The 23323-nt window shown below is 41.3% G+C and overlaps 1 protein-coding gene across 12 annotated transcripts in view; it reads left to right on the forward strand.

Annotated features, from left to right (window-relative positions):
• SORT1 (sortilin 1) overlaps window positions 1-23323 on the forward strand; it is a 65885-nt gene that overhangs the window by 16058 nt on the left and 26504 nt on the right. For all 12 annotated transcript variants that reach the window (XM_085023739.1, XM_085023741.1, XM_085023740.1 and 9 more), the window contains exons 2-5: window positions 10603-10662; window positions 12464-12537; window positions 21111-21213; window positions 21709-21873. In XM_085023739.1, coding sequence (XP_084879865.1) covers window positions 12506-12537; window positions 21111-21213; window positions 21709-21873 — 300 coding nt within the window. In that variant the 5' untranslated portion in view covers window positions 10603-10662; window positions 12464-12505. The remainder of the gene's footprint in view (window positions 1-10602; window positions 10663-12463; window positions 12538-21110; window positions 21214-21708; window positions 21874-23323) is intronic.

Below are 23323 nucleotides of genomic sequence, written 5' to 3' on the forward strand. Positions count from 1 at the left end.
CTCGCTCAGTGGGTTAAGGATCTGGCCTTGCTGTGAGCGGTGGTGTAGGTCACAGATGGGGCTTGGATCCCGCTTTGCTGTGGCTGTGGAATAGGTCGGTGGCTACAGCTCTGATTTGACCCCTAGCCTGGGAACCTCCGTATGCTCCAGGTGCAGCCCTTAAAAGACAAAAAAAAAAAAAAAAAAAGCCAGCCAGTCCTCCTCTAGTGGAGGTCACTATGTGGCTCTCAGTGCCTCGTGGGACTCTAGAAACCACTGTTGTTCTACAGGTGATGGGGTGAGGAATAAGTCAGTCAATTTGGAAAAACTGTAAAGAGGAAACATCAGGAATTCCATGGTGGTTCAGTGGTTAAGAATTCCGTGTTGTCACTGAAGAAGCTCAGGTCACTGCTGTGGCTCAGGTTCGATTCCTGGCCCTGGAACTTCTGCATGCCGCAGGTGTGATTAAAAAAAAAAATCACCATAAATTCTACCTCTTAGAGACAGTTGCTGCTAATATTTGGAACCACAAACACACACAATTTTACATGCTATTCCTGTAAACCTGCTTTTTGCTTAAATGTTAGGAATGTTTTTCAATGTCAGTGAAAAAACATTTTCAGTAGCACCTGGTATATTGTTTTATTGCGTAACATACTTAACGAAGCTTCTGATCTTCGTCTAGAATACACAGATGTAATAATATGGGGTTGTTATGTGGATACATGATAATATGTGTAAGATGTTTAACACAGTAGATGGCCGGCAGGAAGCCCTCGGTAGTTGTTAGCTGCCGTAAACATCTTGGTGTGTAACATATTTTGTAAAGATGTGTAATTATCCCCTGGTGATAAATTCTTGAGTGGGCTTCCTTGGGTCATGTGGTATGGACATTTTCAGTTCTGATTCACATCACCAAATAGCTCTCCAGAAAAGTTACAATCAATTTATATATTCCCACCCACAGTGTAGGCAGGTGCTCTGGTTTCTACCCCTCACTGGATACATTGTGTCAAGCTTTTTCAAAAGGTGAAAAAATGTTGTCACATTTATTTTTCTGTGATTTTCTTTTGCTTACTGGTGAGATTGAATAGCTTTTCAAACATTATTGGTCATTTCTGTGTCCTTTTTGAGTTACTTGTTGGTGTCCTTTGCCTATTTTCTTTTGAGGTCTTTGCCTTTTTCTTACTGCTTTGAAAACATTCTATATTTACCCTTTGTCATGTTACAAATAATTTTGTCCAGTTTTTTTCAACTGTCTTTTCAGTATTTTGCTATTAAAAATTTTTTATGAAGTTCCCGTCATGGTGCAGTGGTTAACGAGTCCAACTAGGAACCACGAGGTTGCGGATTTGATCCCTACTCTTGCTCAGTGGGTTAACGATCCGGCATTGCCATGAGCTGTGGTGTAGGTTGCAGACTGGGCTTGGATCCTACGTTGCTGTGGCTGTGGCATAGGCCGGTGGCTACAGCTCCGATTAGCCTGGGAAACTCCGTATGCTGCGGGAGTGGCCCAAGAAATGGCAAAATAAATAAATAAATAAATAAAATTTTTTTATATAGTCAAAGTAACCCCTGTATTATATTACGGGTTCTGGGTTTTGTATCACTTTTTGTAATGGTCTTCTCATTGTAAGGTAAAGATGTTCACTCATACTTCTAGGATTTTTATGGCTTAACTTTTGGTATTTAAATCGTTGTGCTATGCAGAATTTACTTTGGAGTGGAGGGTAAGAAGGGAGTTAGATATCCAGCTTTGTATTTTTTCCAAATAGCTGGTTTTTCCAACACACTTTTTCCACTGATTTGAAATGCTTTATTATACACCACAAGAAAATTTGTCCAGTCTTGGGCTTTGTTTGTTTCATTGATCTGTCTTATCTGTTCCTGTGCCAGCCACTGTGCTGGGGGATTAATAAATCTTTCACCACAAGGGGAAGCTTCATACTCATCTACTCATGATAGAATCAAGCTGACATTTTACATATCTAGTCTTAAATTTCTTCGTTTCTGAGCTTCCTACGCTAGGGTATGATTAAATAGTCTGAATTACTGTGTTTACTCTGTGGCTCCTCTGAATGCTGGTTTTGGATTGCCAGTCACACCAACAGCGTGTTTACGTGGTTTCCCTTAATTTTGGCCTGTTTCTAGAATTTACATTTTGCTGACTGCTTAGCAATATATAGTGGCCAGATTATGTTCTCTTTATGCTAAATAATCTACCTCTTAGGTATCCTGTGTTGGAGAAACACAGCTCTTATTTACCAGAAATAAAGCAGGCTTCAACTCTTCCCCCTCCTTCTCCATTTCAGTTGTCATGTATACAGCTAATATGTAACATCTTTGTAACAATACTTGAGGTAGACAAGTATTGCTTCTGCTTCTGTTGGCTGGGCTCCTCAACTCCTCGATATTTTATATATTTGGTATTTTAGTATAGCAGTATGTTCACTGGAAATATCGTTTTGGAGGTTTGGAGTTTTCTCTTCCTAAAGGGCTTATTCTGCCTTTTTCTATCCACAGAGCTTTGTCCTCTGCTCTTATTTCTCTTATTCAGCTTACTTTGCCTTGATCAGAACAGTAGAGCCATGACTTATTAGTTGATTATGTTCAGCTGTATACACTGTTGGACCCCCCCCCCTTCCTTGTTTGAGTAAGTCATCCTGTGGCCTTGTCTCAGCTTTCTTTGGATATTTCAAGCAGAAGTATTTTTCACACACACATTTCCTTTTCTCTATTTTTATTTTTCTCCTATTCCCACCATAACTGTGTTCGTCCTGATTTTAAAATTCTTATTTTCAAGTACTTAACAGAATCTATTGTATGCTCAGCACTTTACTAGTTGGTGAAATTGATATATTTTATTTGTGATGCCCTTTGAAATTGTTCAGATACTTGTGTGTGTCTTCATGTTTGTTCTGCTGCACAACTCCCCTCTACCATATCTTACTGTTGTTTATATCTGCTGCTACCTCTGTAAGCCCTGGTTACATCTCAGTACAGACTTTATTTCTTCACACTCAGAAATTTAATTTCTCTTCTGTATGGTCTAGCCCTGGCCGTTGCCTCTAAACACTTTGATAGTTCAGGGGATCCTTACCAATTTTTGACTATGGAGTTGATGGTAACTACAATGGGAAGGAGAGGATTAAGGTCACTGTATTGAGAATACCCAAGAACACTTACTAGTGTTTAACAGAGTTTTGGCTGGCAGTAAGGCATAGGAAGAAATTCTATTTGGCCGTTATTTACTGAAATGGTGGTGACCATGGTAGAAGGGAGATTACACAGACCAATTTTGGTAGCAGGGATTTGTGAATAGACTTCTATGGAGATGTTCATGGAGCATTTAATATTTATAAGACTTTGTGCTAGGCCTGATGGGTAATAGCAGATCATACTGTCTGTCATCTAAGAATTCCTAGCATAATTTGAAAGGTAACCAAATATGTAAATAGTTGTATACAAGCAACATCCGCAAGAGCTGTGAGAATAATGCCTAGGAAGAGATCATTCACACTGCAGTAATTAGGCATTAGAATGGTTGGTTTTATGTGGAAAAATAGAATTTCGGCTGTCTTTCAGATCTTTTTGCACTGGTACAGTCCCCCTCTTGCTGTCGAAAAGAAACACCCACCATATAATGCTGAGGAGCAATGGACATGTTCAGAACAAAGACCTTCTTTTTTAAAACCTGCATCTTAAAAAGGTATTTTCGTTGGGTATAGAATTTTGTCTTTACAGGTTTTTCCCAGTCCTTTGAAGATGTTGATACAACACTGGCTTGCATTGTTTCTAAAGCAAAGTCTGCTATAATTCTGTGTTCCTCTGTCTTTATATAATGTCATTTTTTGCTTCTGGATGCTTTTAAGATTTTTATCTATCATCGATTTTAAACAATTTGAACAGGCTGTGCCCTAGTGTAGTTTTCATTGTGTTTCTTGAGCTTGAGGTTTGTGAGCTTCTTGGATCTCTGGGTTCATACTTTTAATTAAATGTGGGAACATTTTGGCTGTATCTCTTCAAAGTTTTTGTCCATTCCCACCCTCCACATCTTCTAGAGACTCCAGTTTTATATATATAGTGATGCTCTGTTAATTTTTTTTCTTTTTTTCCTGTGTTTCTCTTTAGATATTTTCCACTGGATATGTCTTCCAGTTTATTAATCTTCTCTTTCACAATATCTAATTTCCTGTTAAACCTATCCACAGTGATTTTCATCTTAGACATTGTAATTCTCATCTTTAAAAGTCCAATTTGAGTCTTTTTTTTAATCTTTTATATCTTTTTTTTTTCCTTTGGTCTTTTTGTCTTTTCCAGGGCCTCACCCACAGCATATGGAGGTTCCCAGGCTAGGGGTCTTATCAGAGCTTACGCCAGAGCCACAGCAACTTGGGATCTGAGCCTCGTCTGTGACCCACACCACAGCTCACGGCAACGCTGGATCCTTAACCCACTGAGCAAGGCCAGGGATTGAACTGGCACCTCATGATTCCTGGTCAGATTCACTAACCACTGAGCCATGACGGGAACTCCTGTATCTTTTATATCTTTATTTAATGCTCATCTTTGCTCAGTCTGTTCTTTAATTTCTTGAATGAATGTATGGAATATAATTGGGGTTTTTTTTGGTGGGTTTTTTTTTTTTTTTTTTTTTTTGGTCTTTTCTAGGGCTGCTCCCACAGCTTATGGAGGTTCCCAGTCGAATCGGAGCTGTAGCCACCAGCCTACGCCAGAACCACAGGAACGTGGGATCCGAGCTGTGTCAGATTCGCTAACCACTGAGCCATGACAGGAACTCCTGGAGTATAACTGTTTTAATATCCTTAATCTTATTATCTGTGTTGTTTCAGAGTCAGTTTGATTAATTTTTGTTCTTTATTATGGTCCTATTTTCTTGCTTCTTTGTATACCTGGTTATTTTTTATTGAATGCAGGACATGGTGAATTTTATCTATTTGGATTTGTAAATATTCCTATAAATATTCTTGAACTTTGTTCTGGGATTTCGGTTACTTGACAATAGTTTGATCCTTTATGGTCCTGTTTTTTAAGCTTTTTAGGCAAGACTAGAATATAGCATTTAGTCTAGGGTTAATTTTTCTTCATTACAAAGGAAAACTTACCTGAGTGTTCTCTCCAATTCCTTGTGAAATGTGAGGTTTTCTACTACGGTTTTTGGGAATAGGAATTGTTTCTGGTCCCGTGCGAGGCCCAGATTTGTTTCCTTCAGTTCTTTCAGGTGGATTTGTCCCTGGCCTCAGGTGGTTTCCTTGCATTCATGTGGTGATTGGTACTCAGCTGAAGACATGGCAGGGTGGTTGGGGAGTCCCCATCTGTGGACCTCCAGTGTTCTCTTTCTGCATGGCCCTCTCCTCCTAAGTGCTCTACACTATGAACTCCGGGCCTCCTTGGCCTCCCCAGACTATCAGCTCATCTCTTCAAGTGAGAAAGACCTCTGGGCTCTGCCTCCGTTCCCTTTTCCTACACCGTGTCCTGAAAATGGTCTCCAGACACTAAGCCAGGCAGAGGTAGGCCCTCGTTTGTTTCCTCACTCTCAGCATCATTGTCCTTCATTGCCTACAGTCCAATGTCTTGAACACTGTTGTTTTATATATTCTGTGGTTGGTTTTTTTAGTTGTTTCAGGTGGGAAGGTAAATCTGATCCATGTTACTCCATCTGGGCCAGAGGCAGAAGTCCTCTGAGAATAGAACTTTTGCATTTCTGATATGGGGAAATTAAGTGAATTTGGCTTTATCGTCTCATTTTATTAAACTCTTTTTCAGAGCTTTGCAAGTAGTGTTTGTTTGTTTGTTTGTTTGTTGCTTTTTAGGGCCACACCTGAAAGTTCCCTGGCTAGGGGTTAAATTGGAGCTACAGCTGCCAGCCTACACCACAACCACAGCAATGCAGAATCTGAGCCACATCTACAACCTACACCACAGCTCACAGCAACACCAGATATTTAATCTGCTGAGCGAGACCAGGGATTGAACTCTTATCCTCATGGATGCTAGCTGGGCTCGTTATTGCTGAGCCACAACAGGAACTTCCAAGTAATTCTTTTTTTTTGTCTGTTTTGTTTTAATATTATGGCCACATCCACAACATACGGAAGTTCCTGGGCCAGGGATTGAATCTGGGCCACAGCTGTGGCTGTGCCAGATCCTTTAACCCACTGCACTGGGCCAGTGGTTGAACCTACACTTTTGCAGTGACGTGAGCCTCTGTGGTCAGATTCTTAACCCACTGTGCCAGAGTGATGACTCCACAAGTAGTTCTTTTTTTTTTTTTTTTTTTTTTGTCTTTTTGGTATTTCTTGGGCCGCTTCTGCGGCATATGGAGGTTCCCAGGCTAGGGGTTGAATCAGAGCTGTAGCCACCGGCCTACGCCAGAGCCACAGCAACGCGGGATCCGAGCCACGTCTGCAACCTACACCACAGCTCACAGCAACGCCAGATCGTTAACCCACTGAGCAAGGGCAGGGACCGAATCCGCAACCCCATGGTTCCTAGTCGGATTCGTTAACCACTGCGCCACGACGGGAACTCCCCACAAGTAGTTCTTATAGGAAATTAATTTAGTATTTATTGTCTTCCATGTGCCATTCTGTATATTAGTTGCTACAGTATACGGGTTTGGTCCCTGTGCCAGATGGGCTTCAAGTCTAGTGAGAGAGGCAGTCAGACCTCTTGTTGCTATGATTAAAAGTAATACATGTTTTATTTCTCCAAAAAGACATATGGATAGCCAGTGTCTTTTTTTCAGATAGCACATGAAAAAATACTCATTGTCACTAATTATTAGAGAAATGAAAATCAAAACTACAATGAGGTACTACCTCACACCTGTCAGAATGGCCAGCATTAATAAGCCTACAGGTAACAAATGCTGGAGAGGATGTGGAAAAAGGGAACCCTGCTACAGTATTGGTGGGAATGTAAATTGGTACAACCACTGTGGAAAACAGTATGGAGGTTCCTCAGAAAACTAAGTATAGAACTGTCATATTATCTAGCAATCCCACTCCTGGGCATATATCTGGACAAAACCATAATTCAAAAAGATACATGCACCCCTATGTTTATAGCAGCACTCTTCACAATAGCCAAGACTTGGAAGCAGCTTAAATGTCCATCGATAGATGAATGGATTAAGAAGGTGAAAAAGAAAAAAAAAAAAAGATGTGGTACATATACACAATGGAATACTACTCAACCATATAAAAGAATGAAATAATGCCATTTGCAGCAACATGGATGCAAGTAGAGACTCTCATGCTAACTGAAGTGAGTCAGACACAGAAAGATTCTCTCCCATTCTGTGAGTTTTCTTTTCATGTTTTTCTTTTCCTTTCTTTCTTTTTTTTTTTGGCTTTTTAGGGCCGCACCCATGGCATATGGAAGTTCCCAAGCTAGGTGTCAAATCAGATTTGCAGCTGCTGGCCCATGCCACAGCCACAATAACACCAGATCCAAGCCTTATCTGCCACCTACACCACAGCTCATGGCAATGCTGGATCCTTAACCTACTGAGCAAGGCCAGGGATTGAGCCTGTGTCCTCATGGACAATAGTCAGATTCATTTCCACTGAGCAATGACGGGAACTCCCTTCTTTTCATTTTTTTAATGGTTTCCTTTGCTGTGCAAAACTTTTGAATTTGATTAGATGCCATCAGTTTGTGTCTTTATTGCTATTATTCTAGAAGGTGGATCAAAAAAAAGTAATACATGTTTTGAAATATCTAAGGTGCCACCATAATGTAGAGTGACCTGTACTTTGTATCAAATATGATAATCAAGCATTAGAATCAGTGGCCTTTTGGTGACATCTGTAAATTCTGTGCCATAACCATGACTAGGTTGTCCACCCGTGCCTGGACGTCTGTAATCCTCCCATTGAAGGGGTAGGATTATATCTGTGGCCTTGGCTCCTCAACTCTCCTGGATTTGTCTTCTTTCCATATGACCTTTTCTTTCTTACTTTTTTTTTCCTTTTTCTTTTTTTGCTTTTTAGGGCCACACCCTCGGCATATGGAGGTTCCCAGGCTAGGGATTAAATCGCAGCTGCAGATGCCAGTCTACGCCCAGCCACAGCAACACAGGATTCAAGCCAAGTCTGTGACCTACACCACAGGTCACAGCCACACCGGATCTTAACCCACTGAGCGAGGCCAGGGATCGAACCCACACCCTTGTGGATCCTAGTTGGGTTCATTAACCACTGAACACACAGCTTCGCTGAGCCATGAGCCCTGAACTCCATGACCTTTTCTTTCTGCCTGAGCTTTGGTCTGTAGTTAGATCTGATTTCATTTTTCTTTTTTATACTCAACAGTATTAAGAATGGTAAAGACCGAAATATGAAAACTTAGTTAATTTTCTATAGGTGGATGAGTTTTTTCAGTGAGTTTGTATATTTTCAAAAGCGAAATTTAATTGGTGGTTGGGAAGGGCAGGGTAGGTTAAGGACAGCAGAAGGCCACAATTACGGTTAATGAATCGCACCGGCATTTTTCCAAAGGCCCTCTGGATGATGAATGAGGTCAACTGTTGTTTGATTTGTTTGGGTTAAATCGAAGGTTGCTAGTGTCATTTAGTAATCCTCCTCTTCCCGTGACTTAGCGATAGGAAGATGTGAGTAGAGCATTGCCTGAAAAGTGAAAGCTTGATCAAGATTGCCAGTGCTCCAGTGATGGAGTTTTTCTTTTATCCTAGTCAGAACCTTTCTTGGAAAGTGAGCCTCTGTTTAGATATCTCTTAGCCCCTGTGATCTGTCTGGTGCTTGTGGAAGCGCTGGGTATATGTATTCCTGCTTCTCCGCAAGGAGCTCTTTGATGTAATTTCAGACACGTGTCCTCATTCAGGAGAACATGCTCTCTGGCTCTGTGTGCTGTCTTACAAGACACGCTGCTGTGTCTTAAGCTTCTGGTTCCAGATGTCTCTAGCAGACCTCCTTTTTCTCAGACGCTTGGCCAGCTTATATGTATGAATAGCCTTTCTGTCCTGCAGAGGCTGTGAGAAGTTCTGCCTAAGTGTTTGGGAGTTAACGAGCATTTATTGAGCAAGCTGTCTGTGAGGCACTGATTGTGCTATTTACAGGGATTGTATAGGAGATTCTCCTGACCTCAGAGGTGCTTGCAGTGCAGAGGGGAAATAGCATAGGTGAATTCAGTGGCCCATTTAGGAGGATCTCAGAAGAAAATTGGAAGATAAGCAAAACAGTGTGTGAGTTCTGTTTCTTCAGACTCCTCTGTTGGGTTTGGTGACTTGAGTGACCAAGCAGCTGGCATCCCACCATTATAGGCAGGTTCTATTTTGAGATCAAGTTTGTGGTTTGGGAAGGATGTATAATCATTTTCAACAAATGCTCATTGATTGTGCAGGCCCAGGGAATACCACAAATATAAAATTATATCCTCAGCTCCTAAAGGCACTGTTCATATTTGGAAAGGCAGGGCATATTTAAGATTTTTAAAATCTCAAGATCTAAGTCTTCATTAAGGGAGCAGCATAATTGTCAACACTGAGTAGAAATATATGCTAAACTCTTCACCCTCTGGGGAAGAGGAAGGATCTTCTCTTCTTACCACAACATTTCTACATGGTTGGAAATTTTTACCAAGTGCTAGGATTGCCCTCTTGGTATTGTTTCTTTATCAGTTAAAAAAGTGGTAGAGACTGGAATTCCCTGGTTGCCTAGCAGTTAAGGATCTGGTGTTGTCAGTGCTGTGGTGCAGGTTCAATCCCTAGCCCAGGAATTTCTGCATGTAATGGGCATGGCCCCCCAAAAAGTGACAGAGACTAGATGATTAGAGGCATGATGTTAACCTTGAATGTCTCTGTGGGATAAGATGGGGGAACTCCTGTGTTTTTTTTACTATATCCATTATTGTCTACACTTTCTATAATGGATATATATTATTTTATAAATAGAGAAGAAAGTATTTGAAAACCAAAATACAGAAGCACCTGCAATATTTATTAACCTGCATTTTAACATGCTTACCATTTTTTGGATAGAATATACCAGCATTTGCTTTTTTGTCTCCCCTCTCTCACCACAACTCTAGGAAGGTTGTTCTATTGTTATTATTGTTTTGTTGTTACTAAATTTATAAAGTGAAAAAAGAGCATTTACTCTTGCTTCTGTCCCTTGTCACTTTGAGTGAGTTAGCCTAGAAGCAAAAGGAATCGGCTATTAGCTATTCAGCTGTACTGTGAAGGCTGCTTAGAGAAATTTAAATTGTGCTGATCGGGTTACAATTATATCTGTCATTGTGGGCTGTGATCCCTTGTTTTAAAATATCCTAAGAATACTTTATATATATTTAGTTCTGTTGGAGACAGCAATTAGATTAACCCATCTCCCATCTGGTACAGTGAAGAAAACTCATCTGCTTGGCTTGCTTTGGATGAGAGAGAATTAAAATTTCTAAGTTATTTGTAATTCAGGTTAAGTAGTTAAATCCTGTCTCTTCCAAATTTTGTTCCAGGAATCCATGTCTCCTTATAGTTATAAACATAGATGACTTTGAAAGCAGTAGTGTTTGGAATTATTTAAAGAAGTCAAAGATTGAAGAGGAGATGTCATTTCTAAATGAATTTTTTTTCCCTTACAGCATGTGTTTGATGATCTCAGTGGCTCGGTGTCCTTGTCCTGGGTTGGGGATAGCACTGGGGTAAGTAATATTCGGAGTCTGTTCATGTGGCCCAGCAAGAAGCTGGTGAAGATTTGGCGAGCTTAAGCACTGGATGTTTTACTTTCTAAAAGTGTTTCTGCCTCAATCGGAGAAAATACATGTTCACAGGATAGACTTTCAGATAGCTATGGTTTCTTTAAAACTGGGAACATTTTTGGGACACCTTATTCCATAAGAGGAAGAGAGGCACCTTTTTAGCTCTTGGTGGCTGGTTGGCATCAAGAGGAGCAAGAGGAAGGAGAGAGTTCTCTGTGCGAGAAGGGGCCTTGCAGTGCCTGGGGAAGCCTCGGTGTGGAAGCAGAAAACTGCACCTTACACAGCTTGGCATTTTTCCTCCAACTGTATTGTCCCTGTGCCCTTTCCCACTGTTAGTGTTGAAGGACTGTGGTGGCCATGGCCTTCTCATTGTTCAGCTCCATATGTTGTCCCTTCCCCTACCACTAAGGAGCTACTGTCAGGATTGGGGGAATGGAACAAGGGTCAGTCAGCTCTTCCTTATCCCTCCTAGAAGGTAGCCCATCTCCCAGGAGGGGGATGCTGCAGATTCACTGGCCTCAGGGCTTGGCCTTACCTGGCTCTGTTATTATCCTGCTTGAGCAAGGCTAGGGGCCACAGTTCGTGCCCCTTTAGTATCCTGGTAATGTATGGATCATGTATGGATCATGAATGGATCATGGCGTTGAGGCACGCCATATCAGGAGTTGAAAGAAATGTAATTTTGGTGCTGAACATCAGGGTCATAAGTTAATTTTTAAGCTCCTGGTAGAATTTCTTTAAGCATGTCTCATTTTCTTCTCAAATTCGAGATGTTCCCTAATTTCCATGATTTATTAAGATAGTTGATATCTCCAAGATTTCTTATTATGTGGCTGTTTGAGACTCCCTAGCCTCTTGTTCTAATCTATCAGAATCTTATGCAATCTTTTTCTCTAGAAAAAATATTTTAAAAATTAATTTTGGAGTTCCCGTCGTGGCACAGTGGTTAATGAATCTTACTAGGAACCGTGAAGTTGCAGGTTCAATCCCTGGCTTTGCCCAGTAGGTTAAGGATCCAGTGTTGCCATGAGCTGTGGTGTAGGTTGCAGACGCGGCTTGGATCCCACGTTGCTGTGGCTCTGGCGTAGGCCGGCGGCTATAGCTCTGATTCGACCCCTAGTCTGGGAACCTCCATATGCTGCGGGAGTGGCCCTAGAAAAGGCAAAAAGACAAAAAAAAAAAAAAATTTGGTGTTCCCTTGAGACATAGTGGTTTAAGGAGCTGGCATTGTCACTGCGGCGGCTCAGACTATTGTGGTATAGGTTTAAGCCCTGATCTGGGAACTTCCACATGCTGCGGCCATGCCCCTCCCAAAAAAATTAATTTCATGCGGAACTAGCAGCAGGGAGAAGAGGAAAGGATAGATGTGATAGAGTGACCTCTGTTAGAGCACCCACACTCTTCTAGCCTCTGTAAGCAGAAAGAGAGATGATTCTTCCCTGAGAATATCTTACAACAATGTGAGTACAAGGTAGTTAAAACCTCCTGTTACTGTAATGTAGAGTCTGTTAGCTCTGTCTCACTGCTTCAAGTGTAGGTGATGGGACCGTCTCAGAATGAGTTGAGGTTTTGGATCATCGTAAGCCCTAATCACTTGGTCCTTCTTGGTTTTCAGATATATTGCAATATAGGCTGCTGTGAAGCAGGGCTGTTGGCAATCTCTCTGATGTTGGTTTAATCCTATTACATGCAAGCCTGTAATTGGACTATCTTTCTTATGGACCACATGCTTTTGTCTCTCCAGATCATCCTAGTCCTGACTACCTTCCATGTACCACTGGTAATTATGACTTTTGGACAGTCCAAGCTGTATCGAAGGTGAGATGCATAGTATATGGTTGGGGCATTTCAGTAACACAATGTGAATGTAATTTCTCTGCTTTTCTAGATATGATGGGGTCTGACAGTGATTTAAAAGATCTTCTAGGAGTTCCCATCATGGCTCAGTGGTTAACAAATCTGACTAGGAATCATGAGGCTGCAGGTTCAATCCCTGGCCTCGCTCAGTGTGTTAAGGGTCTGGCGTTGCTGTGAGCTGTGGTGTAGGTCGCAGACACAGCTCAGATCCCGAATTGCTATGGCTGTGGTGTAGGCCGGTGGCTATAGCTCCAATGCGACCCCTAGCCTGGGAACCTCCATACGCCGCGGGTGCGGCCCTAGAAAAAGGCAAAGAATAAAAGATTGTCTAGCCATCTTTAATTTTCACCAGACTGTCATGCTCAGCACACTTTTTAATATCTGCTCGGCAACCTGAAGAAATATGAAGAGGGATCTAGTTCCAAGGAGAATAGGTTGACCTGACTGAGTAACAAAACAGTAAAGGAGATGAAGGAAGAGTCTATATATTTAAATAAATATATTTATTTATTTTTATTATTATTATTTTTTTGTCTTTTGTCTTTTTAGGGCTGCACCCACGGCATATGGAGGTTCCCAGGCTAGGGGTCGCACTGGAGCTGTTGCCGCCGACCTATGCCAGAGCCGCAGCAAAGCCAGATCTGAGCCTCGTCTGAGACCTACACCACCGCTCATGGCAACGCTGGATCCTCAACCCACTGAGCGAGGCCAGGGATTTCACCTGCAACCTCATGGTTCCTAGTTGGCTTCGTTAACCGCTGTGGCAAGACGGGAACTGCAGGAGTGTGTGTGTATTTAAATGGATTTTTTTTTTTTTTTTAATCTTTTTGCCTTTTCTAGGGCCACTCCCGCAGCACATGGAGGTTCCCAGACTAGGGGTCCAATCAGAGCTGTAGCTGCTGGCTACACCAGGGCCACAGCAATGCGGGATCCGAGCCAAGCCTTCGACCTACACCACAGCTCATGGCAACGCCAGATCCTTAACCCACTGAGCAAGGCCAGGGATCAAACCCGCAACCTCATGGTTCCTAGTAAGATTCGTTAACCACTGTGCCACGACGGGAACTCCTTAAATGAGTATTTATTTGAGGGGAGGTAACATAGAGTTTAACCATCTTTCTGTTTATTATGAGCACAAAACAGTTTTTGTTCCCCTGGAGTAACAATTCATACTGTACCTTCCAAGTGAATATTATTTATCTAACATTTTGAGCCCCAAACAGATTATTTTTAGATCAGGAGGAAGGGTTCAAGATCAGACCTGCCAAAGTGCCTGGTGATAATGATGGTACAGTATGTTCTGGAACCATAGTCCATATTGTGACATTCACAAGTTTTAGAGTTGTCTTCTCAAAGGTACCCTTGGTTAAAGAGTAGGGTTTTTTCCTTTACTCTTAAGATTCTAAACCAGGTAAATCCAGGAAGTTGCTAATTGTCGTCTCAGTCATTTGTGTCATCCTGTTTTTCCCCTAGAGATCTAAAGAAATCTGACATCCCCGCAGATGACATAGAAATTAACCTCAGGGCCAAAGGATCGCCCAGGAGCCATCATACTTTCTCGGGGTTCTTTGTTTGAATATTGGCCACGGTGGGAGTGAACCCATGTTGAAACTGAGAGGGACCAGCCCAGCCTCCCTTCCTCAATAGGTGACCCTTGACTGCTACTCCTGAGCTTGGAGCTAGCGCTCTCTGCCCTTCAGTACACTGACATTGGCTTAAAAATAGGCCAAGAAAGGAGTTCCTGTCATGGCTTAGTGGTTAACGAATCCGACTAGGAACTGGGTTTGATCCCTGGCCTCGCTCAGTAGGTTAAGGATCCAGTGTTGCTGTGGTTGTGGTGCAGGCCAGAAGCTGCAGCTCTGATTCAACCCCTAGCCTGGGAACCTCCATATGCCTCAGGTGCAGCCCTAGAAAAGACACACACACACACACACAGAAAAAAAGGCCAAGAAGGAATTGCCATTATGGAATTGTTGTAGGCTCCATGAAGGCAAGGTTGTTAACTAACTGGGGTTCTTCAGCAGCTAGCCGAACAACCGATGCATAGCAGATGGGCAGTACTACATATTAATTGAATGAGTGCATACTTGGCATTTTCTAATAATTCTTAGACCAATATCATTTTTTATTTGTTTGATAAGGATTGACAATGTATTTTAGAACCCTAGTTCTAGAAGAGCTGTGATTTTAGGTGATTTTGTTCACTAAATTAAAACAGTAGTTGAATCATTTCAGACAGATGAAAAATATTCTGTCTTGGAAGGGGAAAATGCATTAAAAATTTTGTAAATTTAGTAAAAATTTTTAGTAAAAATTTTCCAGTTTTTAAAAAACTTTACTGTCATAGAATCTTTATGGTACAGTGTTTCTTACCAACTCATCTTTCTTTAGAAAAGCAATACAACCACATTATAAAACATTTGGAAGTTTTAAAAGAAAAAATTCACCCTAAAGTCAACTACACTTTAGAGGTTTTTTTGTTTGTTTGTTTTGGGGTTTTTTGTTTTGTTTTGTTTTTTACTGTTTTCGCAGCATATGGAAGTTCCCAGTCTAGGGGTTGAATCAGAGCCACAGCTGCCAGCCTATACCTCAGCCACAGCAGTGCAGGATCCGAGCCAAGTCTGTGACCTACAGCACAGCTCACAGCAGTGCCAGATCTTTAACCCACTGAGCAAAGCCAGGGATTGAACCCACATCCTCATGCATACTAGTTGGAATTGTTTCCACTGTGCCACAACGGGAACTCCCAATCTTTAGAGTTTATTATCTTAATTTTCCCCCTTGAATATTACACCATACGGCTCTATAGTCTTGGGAAGCAAAGTCGCTGAATTTTACTGGCATATAGGCCTGGGGTTGAATCTCAGCATTGTCATTTGTAAGCAGAATGAACTTGGGCAAGTCCTTTGACTTCCCTGGGTCTTTTTTTGTCATCTGTAAAAGGAGGATAATAATAACAGCTACATTAGAGCTCTCGCAAGTTACGCCTTGCGGTACCTGGCGTAGGGTAAGAACTTGGTGCTATTAGCTGTTGCCATGCCAATGGTCAGAGATGGCATGTGGTCAGTACATACTGGCACTGTGGTGCCAGCTTTTTAAAATGAATTTATGTAAACCAACTATAATGGAAAAAATAAAAATCATTGAAAAAAAAATGAAAACCTTCCATACCAGTTGATAAAAAGTGATTTTGCTTACCCCCATATGCCTCGGTGGCATCTACAAATGTACACACTACCTGCCCCTGCCAACCCGCAAGTCTTACTAATGCCTGGCATTATCAACCATAACCATTCTGAGTGGTCAGTGCTCATACCATGTATTTTTCATATTCTCTCTGCTAGTAACTTATCATTTTTGTTTGATTGATAGAAGTTATTATTCTCTTGGACACTTAAATTGTAGCTAATTTTTTTCAGTACTGTTAATACTGCTGTGATAAATATCTCATATGCCGTAGAGTATGCTAATAATACTATTTTTTGGTAGCAAATGAAAAACCTCCTCTCTGATTGATCCCTACATGGTTTTTGTTTGTTTGTTTTTTGCTTTTAAGGGCCTCACCCACATCATGTGGAGGTTCCCAGGCTAGGGGGTCGAATCAAGAGGTACAGCTGCGGACCTACACCACAGCTCACGGCAACGCCAGATCCTTAACCCACTGAGTGACCTCATGGCTCCTAGTCGGATTCGTTTCCTCTGCGCCACAACGGGAACTCCTGATCCCTATATATTTTGAAGCCTATTTACTAAACTCCTCCTTGTCCTGGTTGAATTGTCTTCTAAACCTGTTGCTTAAGCCACTTTGCTGTTTGCCTTCTGAATTCACTTTTTAGTCTTCATAGTGCTCTTTAATCATGTGGCTAGAACTGGACCTGACGGGTTCCTGAGTCGTCTCCATGGGGAGTGAAATGTATCTTCAGAACTTTGTTTCCGTATCCTTTTGCTTTTTGGTGTTGTGCCTACTTTGAAACAACCAAAACCAAAACAGAACGGTATCACTATGTTACTGTTTCATCATCTACCACCATCTGACTCAGCCCTTTTCCATCCTATGACGTCTTGTGAGAAACCACTAACATGGACTTGACCAGAGAGTAATCCATTTTTTTCTTTTTCTTTGTGTAGCATAGGATCATATTACTAAGGTTCTTTTTCTTCATATTGCCCAGCAGGGTTGTTTGGTTGTTTGGTTGTTTGGTTGGTTGGTTTTTAACCAAGGTCATTTTGAATATTAATTACTTCCTCTTGGCTATGAAGTGAAAACTCTTCCATAGTTTAAGTGAAAACTCTAAATATGCTTCGTCGTTTGCCTCTTCAGCTGGGCTGGCCTGGTCTGAAGTGACTCATGTTTGTTGGCTACACCAGCCTAGAGGCACGGGTTGCTTCAGAAACGGGAAAAGGGGGAGCAGTTTGATGGGAATGAGTCCTGAATATGCTGAGTTTCTCCAGCTGAGAAATAAAAGCCTGTTGAGTTGACTGTGAACACTCTTCTGTCTTTCACAGCTTTAATCATTGTATTATTTATTGGATTATCTTTCTCTACTAAATCTTATGTGTGGTCAGAGGTTCATTTGGGATTCAGATAGAATCGCATGCCATTAGCTGTTGTTCAGATAGCTAATCACATGCTACCTGCTGGAAGTTGTGCTGCACAGGGGTGCACGGGAGGAGCAGGAATTCATCTCTGTTGCCTGTGCACTACTCTGTGTTAGAGGGAGTATGACTCAGTCCTTAGGTGGTAAAAAGGGATGGTTGGAAGATTTGGGAAATAAAGTCCCTGGCCATTAATGATGGGGTAAAATTTAATAATACACAAATATCTTCAATTTAAATGAGTCATATTTGAATAGTATAAATTTTGATTCTCTGCTAAGGAATACTCATATAATAAAGTACATTTGCCTCATACTTGCAGATATGGAGTTAAAAAGGAAATAAACTAGTTATGGTTAAGATGATAATTTTATTATTGGCATCCAAAAGATGTTTGATACTTTTTGGCTTTGTGGCCTCTTGAGTCTAACTTTTCATTATAAGATTAACTTAGTGAAGCACATGTAAGCATTATTCTATGGCAGAATTCTGTACCAAATTACCATAAAACTACTGGGCTATTTTAGTAGTGATTTCTATTTCCTGCTGTTCAAATTTTGGAAATTAATAAAGAAATCACCAAGAATTTCACATTAAAGATTACTCCACAGTCAGTGTAAGTTTTTCATGATGTTACTTGAGATTTTTTTAAATGAATAACGTAAAGATATGCAACAAATACTAAAGCAGAATTTAGTAAACCAGCTTCTCCAAGGCATCTCCTATGACAGCCTTTTTAATGATTTGTTTGGTTCAGTTTTCACTACAGTAGATCGTTAACGTGACTATAGTAGATTATTAACAATGACCATTAACATATTTTAGTTACAAGAGTAGCGTAAATTGCATTAACATTTTTTAATTACAAGATTGGCATGAATTCCATTTACAAGATATATTTTTCTGCTTTTTATTTCTTAAATAAGAAGTTGATTGAAATGTGTGATGATGGCATTTTACTGCAGTTTCACTTTTACAAACTTAGGGCATATAAAAATCATAAAACTGGAGGTTTTCATCACTTAAGAAATAGTCTCATCAGAATACCTATTCTTAGAGTTGTCTTTTCAGTGAAAGCAAGATAAGGACCCCAAATACATATTCATATTCCTTCTGATAAAAAGTTGTGATTTTATTTATAATATTTTACCTTTATTTTCCCACCTGTATTTTATGTATAATTTTCCAATAAGGATAAAATACAATGAAATGTTAAATAAAAACACATAAGGTAACATTAGACAAGGTTTAAGAAAGAGACCAAGTATTGGGTGTTCAGTTTAATGTAAATTCCAATTCTGCAAGTTTTACCTGGCAGTGTTTTCAGGTCCATGATTCTTTGGGCACATTTTAATAAGCTACAGTCTTCCTATTGATCTTTTAACTGGAAATCTCAGTATAGTCAGTTCTTGTTATTCACAATAGTTGTATTCTGCAGAGTCTCCGTGAATACTGAACTAGTGAATACCGAACCATTACCCTTAGGGGAGAGAGAGAATCAGGTTCCTGCAAACCTCTGGTCACAGCATTCATTTTCATCAGTTGATCAGTACATAACCTTTATGTGTATTTCTGTTTAAAGATGCTTTATGTATACTGTCAATTCATTAACATTGAGCTTATAACCATGCCAGAAAGAAGCTTATCTAACTCACACATTTTCTCCAGAAACACTAAACAGCATCTCAACACTATGCTTGAGGGCTGTTTAAACAGCAAGGCACCAACAAAAGGCACAGAAATGCAAAATGCATGGTACTAAATAGACCATAAGATACTCATGTTTGGTATAAGAGCTGAAACAGGCAGAGTGTCCCCTTGTTGGACCTCAGCTGGGAACGTGCGTCCTGGGTGATTCAAATTTGTCACGACCTGTGCAGTTCTGCAAATGACTATAAAAGTGCCTTGAGTATTGATTTTGAGGTTACACATTTTAGTGAGTAGAAAGATTTGCAAATAGGGAATCTGCGAATAATGAGGATTAGCTGTATAAACTTTTCAGATTAGTAAAAACTATAATTTTTTTTTAGGGTTTGTTGTCATCCTTGTTGCTTTTATAATTTATAGTGACTTAATCATGGCAAAAATGAACTAAAGGAATAAAAAAAATGATTATGCCTGAAAGCCAACCAAACAAGGATTCTGTGCTTGTTTGATTGTTGAGAAAAGTGAAACATAATATTTTCTGAGCTTTTATAGGATTTTTACTGTTACTTTTCATTAAATGTCTGCAGGTCAGATCATATCACAAATTCCTCTATATTGTCAATGAAAAGTGCTCAAAAACAAGGGTGTGGAGTTCCCACTGTGGCTCAGTGGTAATGAACCCGACTAGTACCCATGAGGATGCAGGTTCAATCCCTGGCCTCGCTCAGTGGGTTGAGGATATGGTGTTGCTGTGAGCTGTGGTGCAGGTTGTAGACGCAGCTTGGATCCAGCATCTCAGTGGCTGTGGTGTAGGCTGGCAGCTGCAGCTCCAATTTGACCCCTAGCCTGGAAACTACCATATGCCGCAGGTTCAGCCCTAAAAAGCAAACAACACCAACAACAAACAAAAACAAAAAACAAGTCTATGATTCTTGGCTGTTGACCTTTGGGTTGCTGATCAGTCAACATGTATCTTCTGAAAAGAACATATATCTTCATGCCCTCCTGAGTCCTTCACCTTAGTAGGAATTTTCATGCTGTGTCTTACCAGAAGTCCGTGGGATGAGTACTTCTTTTTTCCCATTTATTTAAATAATGTCTAGATTTTCCATGTTCTTTGGGGTATTAGGCTCTATTCCAAAAATATGTGCATCTCAGCAGTTTTTTTTTTGTTATTAACATGCATATTCTAATACATATTTATACCACAGATATATGCAAAAGTGATCATTTATTTTGGGTAACCAGAAAGAACAAATATTAGGATTCATGTGTAGTATTATTATTTTTAAAATGACCTTGTTTCAGAACACAGCTCATAACTAAACACAGAGGAAGGATGGGTTTCAGGGTCGATTCAATCCAGTGTCGTAGTCTCTGCTTCTCCGGAATTGGCTCTGCAGTACTCTCTACTTAGGCTGGCTTCATCTGTCATTGTGTCAGAAGGCCTATAGCCTTTTTTTGTTTTACATTCACATTACTACAGCATGGGGGTTTCTCAGTCTTGGCACTGTAGACATTTGGGGCCAGATGACTCTGTTTGGGGGACTGTCTTGTGTATTGTAGGGTGTTTAGCAGCACCTCTGGCCTCACCTTCTTAGATGCCAGTAGCACCTCTGTGATAATCAAAAATGTCTGCAGATATTCCCAAATATTTGCTTGATGCGGTAGAGGAATGGGGCAAAAATATTCTGGTTAAGCATCACTGGTCTACGGAGTTCCTGTTGTATCTCAGTGGGTTACGAACCCAACTAGTACCCATGAGGATGTGGGTTCGATCCCTGGCCTCACTCGGTGGGTTAAGGATCTGGGGTTGCTGCGAGCTGTGGTGTAGGTCACAGATGTGGCTTGGATCTGGCATGGCTGTGGCTGGCAGCTGCAGCTCCAGTTCAACCCCTGGGAACTTCCATATGCGGTAGGTGTGGCCCTAAAGAGCAGGGGAAAAAAAAAAAAAAAAGAACCACTGGTCTAAAGGGAAACAGATCATTTCATTAGGTGGCTGTCTTAAATGTGTTCCCCGAGGGGCCCCACTTTCCCCCGTTGTCTGACTGGCTCAGCCAGGGTCACTCTCCCATTCCTGACCCCATCGCCCGTGAGGGCTTGGAACCTCCTTCCGCTAATCAGCCTGGCACTGGGGGGAAGGGTAGAATCAGCTCGCCTGAAGCTGGGACCTTTGGAGGAGGGCAAGTACTCCGTAAAGTTGGCGAGAGAGCAGTGGAAGCTGAGTAGGAACCCAGCAGTGTCCATGCCCACTCCATTCTAAATTTGTCTTTTTTTCCCCTTCCTCTCAGTGAGGACTATGGAAAGAACTTTAAGGATATTACAAATCTCATCAATAACACCTTCATTCGAACTGAATTTGGCATGGCTATCGGTCCTGAGAACTCTGGGAAGGTGAGTCATTTATACATGTACAACAGTCACAGGTTGATACTTGAATGGTCTGCTGATACACAACAATGTGTTTAGTTTACTTTTACTGTATTGTAAAATCGAACATAATTCCATGCTGATCACAGCAGAATGGAATTTAGCACACAGCTTCCTTTTTTTAGTCCCTGTCCAAGATGCACCATAATTATTTGGTGGTGGTTTAACATTACAAGGTGTACATCTTAAGACAACATTTTAGCCTTTTGGGAAACTAGCTAATCTCAAACTGACCTGACTCAGCCTCATAAATACAATGCACTACCCCAATTCAGGACAGTAGTTTTTGAAAAGACTTAACACTTGAGAAGTAGAGTGTATCAACTAATCTGTTTTTATAATCCTTCTTACTTTTGAAACTGGAATTGTCTTAACAGATGTCTGATAGAAATGGTGTGAGAACTTCCGGTACTTGTGCCGTGTTAGAGCCTGATTCTGAACTTCCTTCTCCCTGATCAGGTGATTTTAACAGCAGAGGTGTCGGGGGGAAGTCATGGAGGAAGAATCTTCAGATCATCAGATTTTGCAAAGAACTTCATTCAGACCAACCTCCCTTTTCACCCTCTGACTCAGATGATGTATAGCCCTCAGAATTCTGATCATCTGTTAGCCCTCAGCACCGAAGTAAGTCTAGTTGAAGAACTTGTCTTGGTTTTTGCATTTTTATGGTCTCAACATATACTGTCTTCAAAGGACCCTGTAGGTGATGCTTTTATGTTGGACTGTTTTCTGGTGACTTCATATGGCATGAAGTATGTATTTTTGGCATTTTTTTCCTGTGTGGTAAAGGGTACAATATTCATGTGCTATCTATTCCAGGTAAGTATGATGTCTAATGGCTAGTTGACATTACAGCTTTTAAAAAGTGAAGAGATATGTGCTGTGAGAGTAATGGACTGGGAAACAGTTTAATGTAATCTTTCTTGTGCTGCAAGGGACAGACATGAGTTGTCAAACTCCTAATGTTGTTATTGTTCCTTTCCTGTGGCCAACCCACATTTTCATAATTTTTTGCTTGGTAGGCCCTTAGTATGTAAAGCTTATTGCTTTCTGTCTTTGACACCCATGTATTAAATATCCAGAGCCTTAAACCCCTGTACCCTCTCCCACATTCCTATACTCTCCCCAGAAACCATTGTCTCTCCCTGTCCTTCCCACTTCCTTTCTGAAAGTTCCTGAGGAGCAGCTCAGCTTGTCCTTTCCTGAAGGACCAGCCGCCTTTTTGATGTTAAGGGCCCAGAGTGGCCGGGTTGCTAGACAATGATAGAGTCATAATTATACTTTATGTTTATATGGCTCTCTCACATCTTATTTCTTAGAGTGTGGTCTGCTGACGAGCAACATCAGATAGAAACCCTGGCAGGCTGGTTTAAGATGCAGATTCCTCAGCCCTGATCCAGATTTAGTTCATCGGTGACTTTTGGTTGCGAGGTGGCTCGTGTTTTTTACCCACTCCCCAGCTGAGCCAGCGCACTAAAATTTGAGAGCCATTGTTGTAATGACCATTCTGGGGACAGAAATAGGATGAGCAAATATGGACAGGTTGGTCTGAACACATGGAGGGCATAGGAAGGGGGAAGGGCACTTGAAAGAGAGGTCTGAGTTCTGGGTCTCCTGCAGGCAGATCTTTGGGGCGAGGTGAGGCTGGCGGGCTCAAGGAAGGTCAGAGTTGAGCTTAGCCAAAGGAGCCCAGAGGAAGGAAACTAGCCTGCTGGGGAGCCTTCAGATCTCCAGCGACAATTCCTGGAAGCTGGCCTTCGGCAGCTTGAGCTGAAGGCCCTTCAAGGGAATCAGAGGACCCCTGGAGGAATGGACAAAACCATCCTCATGCCTTTGACCACCCCACCGCCATTACCAAGTACCTGGAGCTTGTTGAGACAGACTATCCTCAGGAAGAGGCAGGCGCAACCTGCCTGAAATTTCTTCCAATTAAGGGTAAGTTTGGAGTGCAAATGATCAGCGTGGAGAAGGTGGACCAATTTGTAATAAAGTGCAAATAGGTGATATTAGGCCCCTCCCTGTTTGTAAGTAAAATCAGGTAAATGAGAGAAGCTGGGAGGCAGGCACTCCTAGA

The sequence above is a fragment of the Sus scrofa genome, chromosome 4 (assembly GCF_054392235.1).
Source record: "Sus scrofa isolate SSC_HxYL_T2T_F1_AM1 chromosome 4, Sscrofa_HxYL_maternal_Yorkshire_Landrace_v2.0, whole genome shotgun sequence".
Classification (NCBI taxonomy): Eukaryota; Metazoa; Chordata; class Mammalia; order Artiodactyla; family Suidae; genus Sus; species Sus scrofa.